The sequence below is a fragment of the Micromys minutus genome, assembly GCF_963924665.1.
Source record: "Micromys minutus genome assembly, chromosome: 6".
Lineage (NCBI taxonomy): Eukaryota > Metazoa > Chordata > Mammalia > Rodentia > Muridae > Micromys > Micromys minutus.
The window spans coordinates 40,628,175-40,644,446 of record NC_137975.1 but is presented as its reverse complement, the minus strand read 5'-3'; the positions used below and the strand labels follow the sequence as shown (position 1 = coordinate 40,644,446).

Below are 16,272 nucleotides of genomic sequence, written 5' to 3'. Positions count from 1 at the left end.
TCATGATGATGGAGATCTTCGAGAAGCACATGAATAACTCCCTTAAACAATTAAGGAAAAGCACATATAAACAAACAGAAGCCTTTTAAGAGAAAACAAAAAAATCACTTAAAGAGCTAAAGGAAAGCACAAACAACCAGGTGAAGAAACTAAAAACAGAAATAGAAACAACAAGGAAAACACAAAAGGAGACAACCCTGCAGTTAGAAAACCTAGGAAAGACATAGGGAATCACAGATGCTAGCATCACCAACAGAATACCAGAGATGAAGGATAGAACCTCAGGAGCAGAAGATACCATAGAAACCATGGACACAACAGTCAGAGAAGATGCAAAAATCAAAAAGATTCTAACCCATCTAGGAATTCCAGGACACAATGAGAAGACCAAACCTAAAGATAATAGGTATAGAAGAGAACTACAACTCCCAACTGAAAAGCCCAATAAATATCTTCAACAAAATTATAAAAAAATTTCTCTAACCTAAAAAAAAAGAGATGACCAGGAAAATATAAGAAGCCTACAAAACATCTAATAGACTGCACCAGAAAAAAAAAATTCTTCCTGACACATAATAGTGAAAACAACAAATGCTGAAACAAAGAAAGAATCCTAAAAGCTGTAAAGGAAAAATGACAAGTAACAATGACATCACTGCATACCCAAATTTATGGGGTGCAATGAAAACAGTACTGAGAGAAAAACACATAGCTCTGCATGCCTCCAAAAAGAAACTGGAGAGAGCATACAATAGCAGCTTGAGAGCACAGCTGAAAGCTCTAGAACAAAAGAAGCAGATACAGCCAAGGAGTAGACAGCAGGACATAATAAACGAATAGCAGAAAACAACCAAATGGAGACAAAAAGAACTATACAAAGAATCAACAAAACCAAGAGCTGTTTTTGGGTTTTGGTTTTTGGTTTTTTGTTTTCTTTTGTTGTTGTTTTGTTGTTGTTGTTGTTTGTTTTGAGAAAATCAACAAGATTGATAAACCCTTATCCAGACTAACTAGGGGCAAAGAATATCTAAATTAACAAAATCAGAAATTAAAGAGGATACATAACAACAGAAACTGAGAAAATTCAAGAAATCATCAGATCCTACTACAAAAGCTTATACTCAAGAAAACTGGAAAATCTGTAGGAAATAGATAAAATCCTCAATATGTACCAGATACCAAAGTTAAATGAGGATCAGATAAACCATCTAAACAGTTGCAGAACCCCTAAAGAAGCGGTCGTCAAAAGCCTCACAACCAAAAAAAGGCCAAGACCAGAGGGGTTTAGTAGAGAATTCTTTTTTTTTTTTTTTTCATCTTTTACCTGGAATTTATACACTACCTGTTTGCTTTTTTTTTTTTAACTTAATTTTAAAAAACAAAGATAAAAGAAAAAATTTAAATATTTTTGCATAAATGTATACAAATACAATTGTGTCAGTACTTGGCTTTTTTTTTTTCTTTTTTTAAGGTTTGATACTCTGCATTAAGGTCTTCCTAGTTACAATGAGCAAAAAGTACATGTAAGACAGGAGGTAACCTGGAATTAGTCAACGTTTACTTGGTGTGTAAGGATTGAGCATGACGTTTTTTGTTGTTGTTGTTGTTGTTGTTTTGTTTTTTGTTTTGTTTTCTTTTTTTCTTGAACTTCACACAGTCTGTGAGTTGTTTCTGGAGCAGTCCGAGCCTCTGGGGTTAGCATCCCAATATCAGTGACTGCATATTATGTCTGTTTTTTTTTTTTTTTTTTTTTTTTTGTGACTGGGTTATCTCACTCACAATGATATTCTCTAGATGCAACCATTTTCTTAAGAATTTGGTTAAGTCATTGTTTCTGATGGCTGAGTAGTACTCCATTGTGTAAATGTACCACAATTTTTGTATCCATTCATCTGCTGAAGGACATCTGGGTTCCTTCCAGCTTCTGGCTATTATAAATAGAGCTGCTATGAACATTGTGGTGCATGTAGTAGAGAATTCTATCAGACTTTTATAGTAGACCTAATATCTATACCCTCAAAACTATTCCAACAAAATTTAAACAGAAGGAACACTACCCAACTCATTCTTTGAAGCCACAATTATGCTCATACCTAAACCACACAAAGACACTACAAGGAAAGAGAACTTCAAACATATCTCTCTCATAAACATCAAGGCAAAAATATTCAATAAAATTCTTGCAAACCAAATCCAAGAACACATCAAAACAATCATCCAAAATGACCAAATAGATTTATCCCATAGATGCATGGATGGTTCAATATACAGAAACCCATCGACGTAATCCACCATATAAACAAACTTAAAAAAATAAAACCACATGATCCTCTCACTAGATGCTAAGAAAGCAAATGACAAAATTCAATACCCCTTCATGATAAAAGTCTTGGAAAGATCTGGAATCCAAGGCCCATACTTTAAAATAGTAAAAGCAATATACAGCAAACCAGTAGCCAGCATCAAACTAAGTAAAGAGAAACTTGAAGCAATTCCATTAAAATCAGGGACTAGACAAGGTTGCCCACTCTCCCCCTACCTAGTCAGTATAATACTGGAAGTCCTGGCCAGAGCAATTAGAAAAAAGAAAAGTAAAGTAAAGTATAGTAAAGTAAAGAAAAAAAGAAAGAAATCAAAGGGATTCACATGAGAAAGGAAGAAGCCAAAATATCACTATTTGCCAGTGATATGATAGTATAATTAAGTGACCCCAAAAATCCCACCTGAGTACTTTTACAACTAATAAACAACTTCAGCAAGGTGGCTGGTTATAAAAGTAACTTAAACAAATCAACCCCCTTCCTCTACTCAATGAATAAACAAAGAAAGAAATTAGGGAATTTACACCCTTCACAATAGTCACAAAGACTATAAAATATCTTGGGGTGATCCTAACCAAGCAAGTGAAGGATCAGTATAACAAGAACTTCAAGACTCTGAAGAAGGAAATTAAAGATCTCAGAAGATGGAAAGAGCTCTCATGCTCATGGATTGACAGGATCAACATTGTAACAATGGCCATCTTGCCAAAAGCAATCTATAGATTCAATGCAATCCCCATCAAAATTCCAACTCAATTCTTCATAGAGTTGGAAAAAGCAATTTGCAAATTCATCTTGAATATCAAAAAACCTAGAATAGTGAAATCTATTCTCTAGAATAAAAGCACTTCTGCGGGAATCACCATCCCTGATGTCAAGCTATATTACAAAACAATCGAGATAAAATCTGCATGGTATTGGTACAGAGATAGGCAGGTAGATCAATGGAACAGAATTTAGGACCCAGAAACGAACCCACACATCTATGGTCACTTGATCTTTGACAAAGGAACTAAAAACATTCAATAGTAAAAAAAAAAAAAAAAAAAAAAAAAAAAAAAAAAAAAAAAAAAAAAAACAACCTCTTCAAAAATGGTGTTGTTTCAACTGGCAGTCAGCATAAAGAAGAATGCAAATTGATCCTTTCTATCTCCTTGTACAAAGCTCAAGTCCAAGTGGATCAAGACCTCCACATAAAACCGTGTACACTAATAGAATATAGAGTGGGGAAGAGCTTAGAAAACATAGGCACAGGAGAAAAATTATTGAAAACAACAGCAATGGCTTATGCTCTAAGATCAAGAATCAACAAATGGAACCTCATAAAATTTCAAAGCTTCTGTAAGGCAAAGGACACTGTTAAGAAGACAAAACTACAGTCAACAGATTGGAAAAAGACCTTTACCAATTATACATATGATAGATGGCTAGGCTAGTATCCAATATATACAAAAAGCTCAGGAAGCTAAACTATAGAGAATCAAATAAACCTATTAAAAATGTGGTGCAGAGCTAAACAAGAACTCTCAGCTGAGGAATATCGAATGTCTGATAAGCACCTAAAGAAATGTTCAACATCCCTAGTCATCAGGGAAATGCAAATCAAATCATCCCAGAGATTCCACTGTATACCAGTTAGAATGTCTAAGATAAAAATCTCAGGTGACAGTAGATGCTGGAGAGGATGTGGAGAAAGAGGAACATTCCTCCACTATTGGTGGAGTTGTAAGCTGGTACAACCAGTCTGGAAATCAGTCTTGTGGTTCCTCAGAAAATTGGACATAGTACTACTTGAAGACCCAGATATACCACTCCTCGGCCTATACCCAAAAGTAGCTTCAACATCTAACAAAGACATGTGCTCAACAATATTCATAGCAGTCTTATTAGCCAGAAGCTGGAAAGAACCTAGATGTCCTTCAACAGAAGGATAGATACAAAACTGTGGTGCATATACAAAATGGAGTACAACTCAGCTATTAGAAACAACAAGTTCATGAAATTCCTAGGCAAATGGATGGAACTTGAAGCTACCATTTTGAGTGAGGTAACCCACTCACAAAAGAGCTCTCATGGTATGTACTCACTTATAAGTGGATACTAGCCAAAAAAAGAAAAAAAAAAAAAGCTCAAAGTACCCAAGAAACTATCCACAGAACTTATAAAGGTAAAAAAGAAGGAAGACTAGAATGTGTATGCCTCAGTCCTTTTTATAAGGAATAAATAAAAACAGGGGAGGAAATACAAGGTCAAAAGAGGATCAGGGATCAAAGAAAAATGGTGTGCAATAGATTTTGACACCAACAAGTAGATATGACAAGTTGTATCAATTAAGAATGTATCACCATGTACTTTCTATATAAAACATGAGAAACCCCTAAACTTTGCAGCCGTGATTTAAGCTACTATATGCTGTCAGCATAATGGGTCTTTCAGTAAAGTAGTTCTAGGTTTACAGACTTCCCCCAAGGTCACCTTTAAAATTCAAAGCTTTAAGACTTCATGAAAATGTTTTCATTTAATGTTGGGCAAACTTTTTGAGTGGTCTTTTTTGCCTCTTTAGGATTTAGGTTCTCTCTTACTTTAAACATATATGTTGAACTGTGAGAATGCTCAAGCAACTGCACCATGCTTCTACACTCATGGTTCGCAGCTCCTGATTATATGTGATTATATTTCACACATCTTATTATATACTCACAGCAAATTATTATCAACATACCTTATATATTTTTATCTTTCGAGTTAGTTAAATGGTTGAGCAGGGAAACACTTAAAGAGTTAGGAGATTCTAATGAATTATGAAGCTGAGCCCAGATGCAGGCGTAGGGATCCTTGATTCTGAAGCTATACATTGTTCCCATTGCATTCTACTATCTGCCCCACTAGAAAGGTCAGTATCTGAAATCACAGCTGAACATTATGTAAGTATTCTTGACAGAGACAATGGAAAAAGCATAGCCGTAAGATCGGTTTCAGTCCTGTTCTGCAGATTCTAGGGCATAGCCATTCCACGTCCCACTAACATAGTCCTCTGTAATTTTGAGAGATTGGCAATCTTTTCACTATTCTGATTATGATTGGTGCTAATTTTAATAAGCTAGAAGTTGTGAGAAGAGACAAACAAAATGATATAGTCTGTTTAAGGCAATGCCACAGATAGTAAGTAATTCATTATAATATATGTAAAATAGAAACTTGGGTAATTACTATCTACTTATACATTATTCAGTTTTAAATATTTTTTCTGTTTGAACCTGTTACAGAATGAATACCTAAATGAAGATGTAGATGCTAGAGTTATTGAATATGAAGACAACCGGCCCCTCTTAGACATGTTTCTGCAGAAGCCCATGGGCTTATTGTCCCTGCTTGATGAGGAAAGCCGGTTTCCCAAGGCCACTGACCAGACCCTCATAGGTGAGTTTTAAGCCTGAAATGACTATATGGCCTTATCGGGGTACCAAAAACGTTGTAATGACTTTTGTCTTAAATTATTTGGGAGAAAACAGCTGTCACAAAGCCTGATGTAACTGGTTTTCAAGAAGTGATCTTGGACCAAATACCTTGACCAATAAGTATTTATAATAGGGTAAAAGCCTTAGTGATTAATTAAACAACATTGGAGATTGGATATCTGCTTCCCTTATGATAGAAACCCAAATGCTGGATCTTGTATTACAAATCATTATAAACCATAAAAATTATACAACCTCAAATTAGAAGTTGGTGGAAAGAATAGAGATAGCTCTTGAACGTTAAAAGAAATAGTAAACAGAAGATTAAAATCAGTGCTAGGAATAAAAATTTTACATTTGTGTGCATGTGTATGTGTATGAGTGTGTGTTTGTGTGTGTGTATAGGTGTGTGTGTGTGTGTGTGTGTGTGTGTGTGTGTGTGTGTGTGTGTGTGTACATGTGGGAAGCCAGAAGTCAACTTCATATACAATCCTCTACAACTATCTGCCTCACTTTGGGAGTATAGGATCTCTCACTGACCCTGACCTGACTGTTTCAGATACACTAGCTGACCAGCAAGCCTCTGGTTCTGCCTGCCTCCACTTTGTGCCCAGTGCTGGGGTCATAAGCATGCATCCCCATAAGGATCTCTAGAAAGCATATCTCAGGTCCTCAGTACTTTACCCACTGAACCATCTCCCCAGCCCCCACAGAAAAGAAAATTTTACATCAATATGTCTAATTCATGCAGATTTGGGGTGTTAGTGATAAGGTGAGACTATCACAATCAAAGGAAAATTGTTCCAGGGTGGGGACCTAGCTCAGCTGGTAAAAAGTGCACTTGCTTAGTGTACAGAAGAGTTGTCTAGAGAAAGAGAGCCTATAGGGTAAACATACATCACAAAAGGAGCGTGTTGGATTGGCTAGCATGACATAGCATGAGTAGTTCACAGTGGCTGTCTATATACTGGAGAGACTGAGGACTGGCAGCTGCTCAGTCCATGAGGCTGGATACCTCTGCAGTCCTAATAGGAAGATAACAGCAACACCAAAGAAAAAGATGGGCAAGGGGTTAAAGAAGACAAGCAGACAGCTTGCTTCTCTTTCAGACCTTTTTATATCTGAGCCACAGCAAGAAAGCCCTACACACTCTGGGAGAGGGTTTTCTCACCTAAATCTATTCTTCTGGGAAATATTCTCTCCTGCAGGCCTCTTAGTTGGTCTAAGAGCCAATCAAAGTGGCAATCGAGATTAAATATTACACCAAAGTTCTGGGTTTGATGGCTTATGTTTTGTATACTGGGTTTGACTGTGCTTGTGTCTAATGCCAGGAGTCAGGACATGAAGGCTAAGGGATCAGACACTCAAGGTTGGTTATCCTTGTCTACATAGCAAGGGATACATGAGGCACTCTCTCAGAAAGAAAGTACTTAAGATGAAAATGTCCAAATTATAATAAAAAAAGAGGTCATTTTAATGTGGAACATCTTATTCCCTGGTAAAATTCATAACAAACATGCAAACACTTAAAAAAGTGTAGATTCATTTCTTTCTTACTTTTGGTAAATGTGGTATTGCTTTCTCTTGACATGATGGTTGTTTTCTCCCTTGGACACTGGACAGAAAAGAAAAAAAAATCTCAGCTTCATGGGAAAATACTTTCACAGCAACTGCTTGGATATGTTAAAATAGAAATTTTAAATGTTACAAACCCAATGTGCCTTTCTATGTTGAGTGTAGTTTTGTTTATACTACTTTGTGTTCCCAGCTGGTAGTATGCACGAACCCGCCTAGGAGCTGTCTCTGATCCATAAATAGAACACACACACACACACACACACACACACACACACACACACACCAGTTATTCTTAAAATGTTTTGGCTAATTCAATGACTGGGCACTCCTAAATCTTCCCCTACTACTCCAGATCCAGTTGGGAAAGTCTTGCCACTCCCTGAAACTTACATGGCTGGTTGGCTTTATCTGCTCCACTACTGTGCCCCCTTTCCTCTCTTCTCTCCCAGTCCTAACTATGCAACTCTATGTGTTCCACCCCATGCTCAGTCATTGGGTATTAGCAACTTTATTGGTAGATCAAAAACCAATAGAGGGCAAAGGTCTTCAGGGTCAATGAACAGATTCCTGATCAAAGTATCAGAACTTCCCTCTGCACTTATGAACCCAATCAAATAGATAGGAAATCCAAGCAACCAGGGCTTTGGGGTCAGAACCTGCCATCGCCATGTGGCTTTCACACTGAAACAATCAGTAGTACCTGGAGGCAGTGAATTCCTGGCTCCTTCCCAGCCCTACCAAGTGCTATACTCACAGGCTGAGGGCAAATACCCTGAATCTATACTGATGTTCCAGGTGACTCTGACCCATCCTGACATTTGAGACCTTCTCTAAACCATGTTGCAGTGCTAAACATTTGTTTGACAATTTTGCTTTGTCATTAATATTTCAAATTTTCATGAATTTAATGAAATATCTCTGTCCATCATACATTGTATGGGGAAAAAATAACTTCTGACCATCAATTTTTATTGAGAATCTCCTGTGTGCCTAATATTAGAGCTCAGTTTTCTTTCACAGAAAAGTTTGAAGACAACCTGAAATCACAGTACTTCTGGAGACCCAAAAGGATGGAGCTCAGTTTTGGCATTCACCACTATGCAGGAAAAGTAAGAACTTGAAAGAATTAAAAGTCTCTCCACCATTGTACCAATGGTAACAGAAGAGCTGGCTGCAAACTGTTGTGAGATAGTTCTAATGAGGTGGCCGTATCCTGCCTCTGTCTGGTCCTAAGTCTCCTGTCAGTCTATTTTTTCCTGATCATTCTGTCTGAAGTCAATTACTGCCTGACAGCAGTTAACCATATTTTACTCTTTAACACAAGAGTTTGGGGCATTTTCCAGACCTGTCTCTTACCTTTTGTCCAAGAATGAGGCTGGAGACAGTCATTCCCTCTCTGCCTCTCTTCTTTCTCTCTTTCTTTCTCATTCTCTCCCAATTCCTTTCCTCTCCCCTTCTCTTTTTCCCTCCCCCCTCTCTCTTTATCCTCATCTGCACTCTTTCAGCCAGTGCTATAAATGAGACAAAGGGAGAGAGAGAGAGAGAAGAGAGCACTAAGAGAAATAGTCAGCTAGTCATGCTGCCTCAGATGTGTGCAGCTGACTAATGAATGCTCACAATTTTAGAGAGGCATTCATAGATTTGCGGAAACACAGTTGCACACCTGTCAAACCTCAAACATGGTGTCTTATACCCAAGCGGAACTTTTTTCCTCCATAGAAAATAAATGGGCCATCCCCTCAGAACTGTGCCATAATTGTTGAGGTATGAAGATTAAAATCAAGAAAGAATGTATGATATGAGAAATTATTGACAAATAAACTAATTGAGAAGGCCTATTTTTTTGTGGTTGTTGTTCATTTGGCCAGTTTTATGGCCCATGGAATGTCCCAATGACCTTTGTCATTAACAATATATTGCTTAAGTTGAGGGGCTGGAGAGATGGCTTGGTGGTTAAGAACAGTGGCTGCTCTTTCAGAGGACCAGAGAGTTCACTTTCCAGCACGCACATGTCAGCTAACAACTGTCTGTAACTACAATTCCAGAGTATGTGATGCCTTCTTCCAGCATTGGTAGGCACTGTGCAAAATGATGCATGGACATACATGCAGGCAAAACACACATACAACTATTTTTTAATTTTTGAATAACTATATATACCTTAAGGCATTTTCATTGTAACCCTCCCTGATTATTAGTGTTTGACTTACCAGATAACAACTGCTTTGACTGTCAATGAAGAGTTGCCTATTGTCATTTTATCCAGTCATTTTTAAGTAAGTGTGTTATTTGGTTTATAACAAGAGCACTGCCTGAATGCCCAAAATCTAGAAACTTACTGTTGCTGTTCTAGAAGCTGAAAGTGTAAATTCAAGTTACCCCAAGCAGGTTGTCTAATCAAGCCTCTTCTCCTGATATGTAGACAGATATCATCTCACCCAACCTTCATGTGTTCTGTTCTCTACGTGACTACTACAGACATCTTTAGTACAAGTGCTTGATTGACATGATTCAATCCATAACTACACATTTTGATTATCTACCAGAAATCTTTGGAATGTGTTAATATTTTTAAGGTCTTAAAATTATTTAGAAGTGTCAGAAACATACCCCTATGGCATGCAGTCTCTGAGTTAGGTAAGCTCGATCAAGTTAAAGACAGTATAGCTAGACCAGTCCTCAGAGAAATGGAGAAGGTCCTAATTTTCCCATCCCTCCAAATAAAGAAAAGGAGCATACCAGATTCACAATATTTCTGACCAAATGGTAAGGACTTGTGCAGAGAATCTTGTGTGTCGGTTACTCAGAAGGAATGAGCTCTCATTTTAAGCATTGAGGTTGACAGTGTTTGGGTGTAATACTCACCATAACACCATGTATCAACAGGTCCTCTATAGTGCTAGTGGGTTCTTGGCTAAAAACAGAGACACTCTCCCAACTGACATTGTGTTGCTTTTGAGGTCATCAGAAAACAGTGTTATTCGGCAACTTGTCAACCACCCTCTGACCAAAACAGGTAAGGCAGTTGATGTTTGGGAAAGTTCCTCTAAGCCTGTCAAGTCGTTTCTATCAATGAGATTTATTTGTGACAATAGTCCTCAATATCTCATGTTTGTTTCTTTTTCAATTCACTAAATATTCACTTATTCCTAATCTAAGAGAGGTATAAAAAGTAATATAAAGAAGCAAGGCTTTTATTTTAAAAAGTATTTGACAACTTCACCAGAAAATATAAAGGACTTCACTCTCCTCAAAGAAAGCCTGCTGTTTTCTGGAATGGACAGCCATAGATGCCCCCTAGCGTTCAAGAGCTCTCTATTTATAAAGTTTATATTATCCTGTCATTTATTCCTCTTCTTATTTATCCTCACTTTTATTCATTGTGGGAAAATACATAATTCAAATTCTTCATATTGTAGTTTAAAATATTTCTGTAAACTTTATAAATTTTATTGATATATAACTAAAATATTTAGCCAATAAAATTTGGATGTGTTCACATATATAAAGACTATATATATATATATAATATATGTGTGTGTGTGTGTGTGTGTGTGTGTATGTGTGTGTGTGTGTGTATATATGTATACATATATATTCATAATTAATAGAGCATATTAATTATACACACAATCTCTCACAGCCCCTATGACATCTTCTCCTGACTGTTCAAATACCATTTGTTGAAAAAAAATGATTCTCCCTCCCTTGACTTCCTTTCATATCCTCAAACATATATGTAAAAGTCTTGTTCTGAACCCTTTGCATGTCATCCATATGGTCACATTTTATTTAAATGCTTAAATAAGTAAGCCTTATTCACACATTGAAACTACAGAATATTGGTAGACTGGCACCCCCAACTAAGAACGATGGTGGTGATTCAAGGCCGAGTCGTGCTGGATTCACTGGCTTGAATGGTACAGCGCACACACCTGAATGTTAAGACTGAAAGTTCATATTGACTTCACTCGAATTTGAGTTGCTAAAAGCACTTCATGTGACTTCAGAACTCACTGCGAAGCCCAGCTTTAATTAGAAAAAAAAGTCTTAGAAACTATGTAACACACACACGCAAACACACACACACACACACACACACACACACACACACATACACACACACTCCATAATCTGCCCTTCTCTTGAGACAGAGCTGTCAGTTACCTTTCCCGTTGTGTCAGTACATTTCTTGTCGGAGGTTGGGGGATTCTTTTGTCTGAATTTGAGATTCGTGGTAGCTAAGAATGGTAGTGCATGTCTGTGCTGCTAGAAGCCATAAGACTGAAGCAGGAGGATAAGGTCATTCTGGACTATACAGCAGGAACCTCTTGAAAAAGATGTACAAGAGGAAGATGAACTAGGGATGAGGAAAACGAGGAAGAGGAAGAGGACAAGGAAAGAAAACTAACAGCAGCAAAAGATTCATTATAGCCTGTCAGTGGTGGCATGTGCCTTTACTCCTAGCTTGCAGGAGGTATATCTTTGTGAAGTTAAAGCCAGCCTGGTCTACAGAGTGAGGTCCAGGACAGCCAGAGCTACACAGAGAAAGTCTGTCTGGAAAAACAAACAAAATTATCATTTTTCACATAGTATCTTTTAAGCTTATTTGAATAAATATGTAACCAAGCTTCCGAGTCTTAATATGCTCAGAATACTTTAAATAAGTAGGAAAATTGTCTGACCACTTAAGACTTCAAATTAGTGTTATCTACACTCCCATAGGTAATCTGCCACTTTCTAAAACTAAAAATATAATAAACTATCAGATGCAGAATTCAGAAAAATCTACAAACCTGACCAAGGTAAGATTATGCCCCTCCCAGGATGCTCATCTATGCCTTGCTTTGGTGATGCTTCTGTGCCCCTGAGAGCAAGCTGCTCTCTCTGTCCCTTTGCTTTTTCTTATAGATTAGCAGATGTATACATTGTGATTGCTTTACTGACTCCAAATAAAACGTTATGCCTTTCTTGTATTCTCAACTTTTCTTTGTTTTTTCTTACAACTTTATTTAAAGAAGAGAGATACATGTACAGATTTTTAAAAGCATTTTGGCAGTTCTTTTAGAGGTTTGATAGCATGCATTGAAATCCCACTAGTTGCCGTAAGCATAAAGTACATGTAGAACAGAATCTTCAAATGTTATACAATTGCCAAATAAAAAATGTGCATGTGGCTGGGGTCAGAAACCGCATAAGACCAGTCTACACACTAGTGAGGCTAACCTGGCAGTTCTTAAAGTATAAATATTAGTAACATGCATGGATTTGCGCATCTAACACCTAGACTAAGATAAGCTGAAATTAAGTACCACATAAATCTTGTAAATCACAATGTGCACAAGATGGTAAAGCCTCACTGTCTTCTTTGGTCTCCTTAGGGTGAAACTAGAGATGTCACACGCCATGCCTGTGAAACCACCAATGTGAAAACGCAAACGGTTTCATCTTATTTCAGAGTAAGATGGTAAACTATGATATGTTGTATTTAAGGTTACTGTTCATTATAAATGAGTTACATATAAAAAAGTGTAACTGGAAAAAGACAATGTTTATTGTACCCATTAATTGCAATTGATATGAGACATGTTAACACACAGTTTCATTTGTGGACTGGTTTATTTTGATATTTTTTCCTATGAAGTAGTGAACCTCATGAAAATTGTAATGAAATTCTATAACTTCATTAAAGTTTTCCTTATGAACTGGATGTGGTGGCACTTGCTTTAAATCCCAGAAGAGGCTGTTAGATCTCTGCTAAGTTCAAAGATAGCTTGGTCTACACAGCAAATTCAAGACTGCCCTGACCACATATCCTGTCGGGGGGGGGGGGCTAGAGATGGAGGGAGGAAGAGAGAGGGAGGGAGAGAGAGAGGTGCATACCATTAATGCCAGCACTCAGGAGACAGAGTCTGGCCGATCTCTGTGAAGTTGAGGACAGCCTGGTCTACATTGTGATTTCTAAGATAGCCAGGGCTAAATAGTGATACCCTGTCTTGAAAGATAAATAGATAGATAGATAGATAGATAGATAGATAGATAGATAGATGGATGGATGGATGGATGGATGGATGGATGGATGGATGGATGGATGGATGGTTAGATAGATAGATAAATAAATAGAGATAGATAGATAGATAGATAGATAGATAGATGATAGATAGATAGATAGATAGATAGATAGATAGATAGATGATAGTTGTGTCTGTGCATCCAAATGCATTCCCACTAGAATAAAAATTAAACGTTTTTAAAAAGAAAGATGGGGGGGTGGTTATTCAGCTTACACTTTCACATTACTGTTTATCACCAAAGGAAATCAGGACTTGAACTCAAGCAGGTCAGGAAACAGAAGCTGATGCAGAAGCCATGGAAGGATGTTGCTTACTGGCTTGCTACCCCTGGCTTAATCAGTCTGCTTTCTTATAGAACCCAGGTCTACCATCCCAGGGACAACACCAACCACAATAAGCTGGGATCTACCCATTGATTACTAATTGAGAAAATGCCTTATAGCTGTATTTCTTGAAGGCATTTCCTCAACTGGGGCTCCTTTCTCTGTGTTAATTCCAGCTTGTGTCAAGTTGACACAAAACTAGCGAGTACAATTGATTCCTTTTCAACTTAACACACAAATACATCACTATTAAGCCTCAACCTGAGCAGAGATCTAAGGATACAGTCCTTGTGAGACTGGGCTGGCAGTAGCCAGGGCACAGAGAAGGGTAAGCCTGGAACACAGAAAGCAAGCCCACCCATCCCCCCCATTGGTTCTGGGAAGCAAAAACTCTGCTGTAGGGACCCAGTTTCCAACTGGAAGACCCTTGTGTGCAGACAAAATGCTCAAGCCATTTGCCACCTAAAACAGAAGAGATCCAGGGACACAGGCCAGGTAAACGGGAGAGAAAGGAAACAATCACTGACAACAAGATGGCAAGAGGAAAGTGAAAGAACATACCCTGCAACATCAATCCTAGCTCTCCCATCACAGAAAACAGCAGAATGCCAAACACTCCAGAAAAAGAAGACTCAGACCTGAAATCATACCTCAAGATGATGATGGAGATCTTTGAACAAGAACGTGAGGAAAAGCATAAAGAAATAGAAGCTTTTAAAGAGGAAACAGGAAAAACACTCAAAGAAATCAAAGAACTAGAGGAAAACAGAACCAAAGACATAAAGGAATTGAAGAAGGAATTTGAAATGGAAATGGAAACAATAAAGAAAACACTAAAAGAGAAAACTCTGAAGGTAGAAAACCTAAAAAAGAAATTAGGAGTCACAGATGAAAGCATCTCCAACAGACTGCAAGAGATGGAAGAGAGAATCTCAGGGGCCGAAGAAAACGTGGAAAACATAGAAAAAACAGTCAGAGAAGATGAAAAAACAAAAAAGCTCCTAACCCAAAATGTCCAGGAGATCCAGGACATAATGAGGAGACCAATCCTAAGGATAATAGGAATAGAAGAGGGCTAAGAATATCAACTAAGACGCACAGTAAATATCTTTAACAAAATTGTAGAAGAAAACTTCCCTACCCTTACGGCTGAGATGACCATGAGCATAAAAAAAAGAAACCTACAGAACTCCAAATAGGTTGAACCAGAAAAGAAATTCCTCCCGACACATAATAGTCAAAACACCACATGCCCAAAGCGCAGAAAGAATACAAAAAGCAGTAAGGGAAAAAGGTCATATAACATATAAAGGCAGATCAATCAGAATAACACCCAACTTCTCAACAGAGACTATGAAAGCGAGGAGATCCTGGAGAGACATCATGCAGACCCTAAAAGAACAAGAGTGTCAGCCCAAGCTGTTATGCCCAGCAAAACTCTCAATCACCCTAGAGGGAAAGAACAAGATATTCCAGGACAAAACTAAATTTACACAATATCTGACCACAAACCCAGCAGTACAATGAATTAAAGGTGGAAAACCTAATACAAGGAGGGAAACAACATCCTAGTAAAAACAAGAAAATACTTAAGCAAGAAAACCAAAAGAAGAAAGACACATAGGCACAATTCTACCTCTAAAAGCAAAAGTAGCAGGAAACAGCAACCACTATTCCTTGATATCTGTTAACATAAATGGACTCAGTTCCCCAATAAAAAGACACAGGCTATCAGACTGGATACATAAACAGAATCCAGCATTTTGCTGCACACAGGAAACTCATCTCAGAGACAAAGATAGACACTATCTCAGAGTAAAAGGTTGGGAAAAAACCTTCCAAGCAAATGGCTCCAAGAAACAAGCTGGAGTGGCCATTCTAATATCGCATAAAGTAGATTTTCAACTAAAAGTTATTAAAAAAAGATAAGCAAGGACACTTTTTACTCATTACAGGGAAAATTTCTCAGGAGGAACTTTCAATCTATAACATATATGCTCCAAATACAAGAGAATTCATATTCATAAAAGAAACCCTACTAAAGCTCAAAAAATACATTGTACCCCACACAATAATAGTGGAAGACCTCAACACCCCACTTTCACCATTGGACAGATCATGGAAACAGAAACTGAATAAGGACACAGTGAAACTAGCAGAAGTTATGAACCAATTGGAATTAATAGACATCTACAGAATATTTCATCCTAAATCAAAAGAATACACCTTCTTTTCAGCACCTCATGGCATCTTATCCAAAATTGACCATATAATTTGTCACAAAACAACCCTCAATAGATATAAGAAGATTGAAATACTCCCATACATCTAATCAGATCACCATGGTGTAGGCTGGTCTTTGATAACAACAAAGACAACAAAAAGCCTATATACACATGGAAATAAAGCAATGCTCTATTAAACTAGAGCATAGTCAAAGAAAAAATAAAGAAAGAAATTAGGATTTTATAGAAGTTAATGAAAATGAAAACACAACATACCCAAACCTATGGGATAC

The 16,272-nt window shown here is 37.5% G+C and overlaps 1 protein-coding gene across 1 annotated transcript in view; it reads left to right on the top strand.

The window, feature by feature from the left end:
- MYO3A (myosin IIIA) overlaps positions 1-16,272 on the top strand; it is a gene marked incomplete at both ends in the record, with an annotated part of 195,162 nt that overhangs the window by 121,402 nt on the left and 57,488 nt on the right. Inside the window, 5 exons of the mRNA XM_080918614.1 lie at positions 5,588-5,741; positions 8,378-8,466; positions 10,244-10,373; positions 12,083-12,162; positions 12,739-12,816. Coding sequence (XP_080774740.1) covers positions 5,588-5,741; positions 8,378-8,466; positions 10,244-10,373; positions 12,083-12,162; positions 12,739-12,816 — 531 coding nt within the window. The remainder of the gene's footprint in view (positions 1-5,587; positions 5,742-8,377; positions 8,467-10,243; positions 10,374-12,082; positions 12,163-12,738; positions 12,817-16,272) is intronic.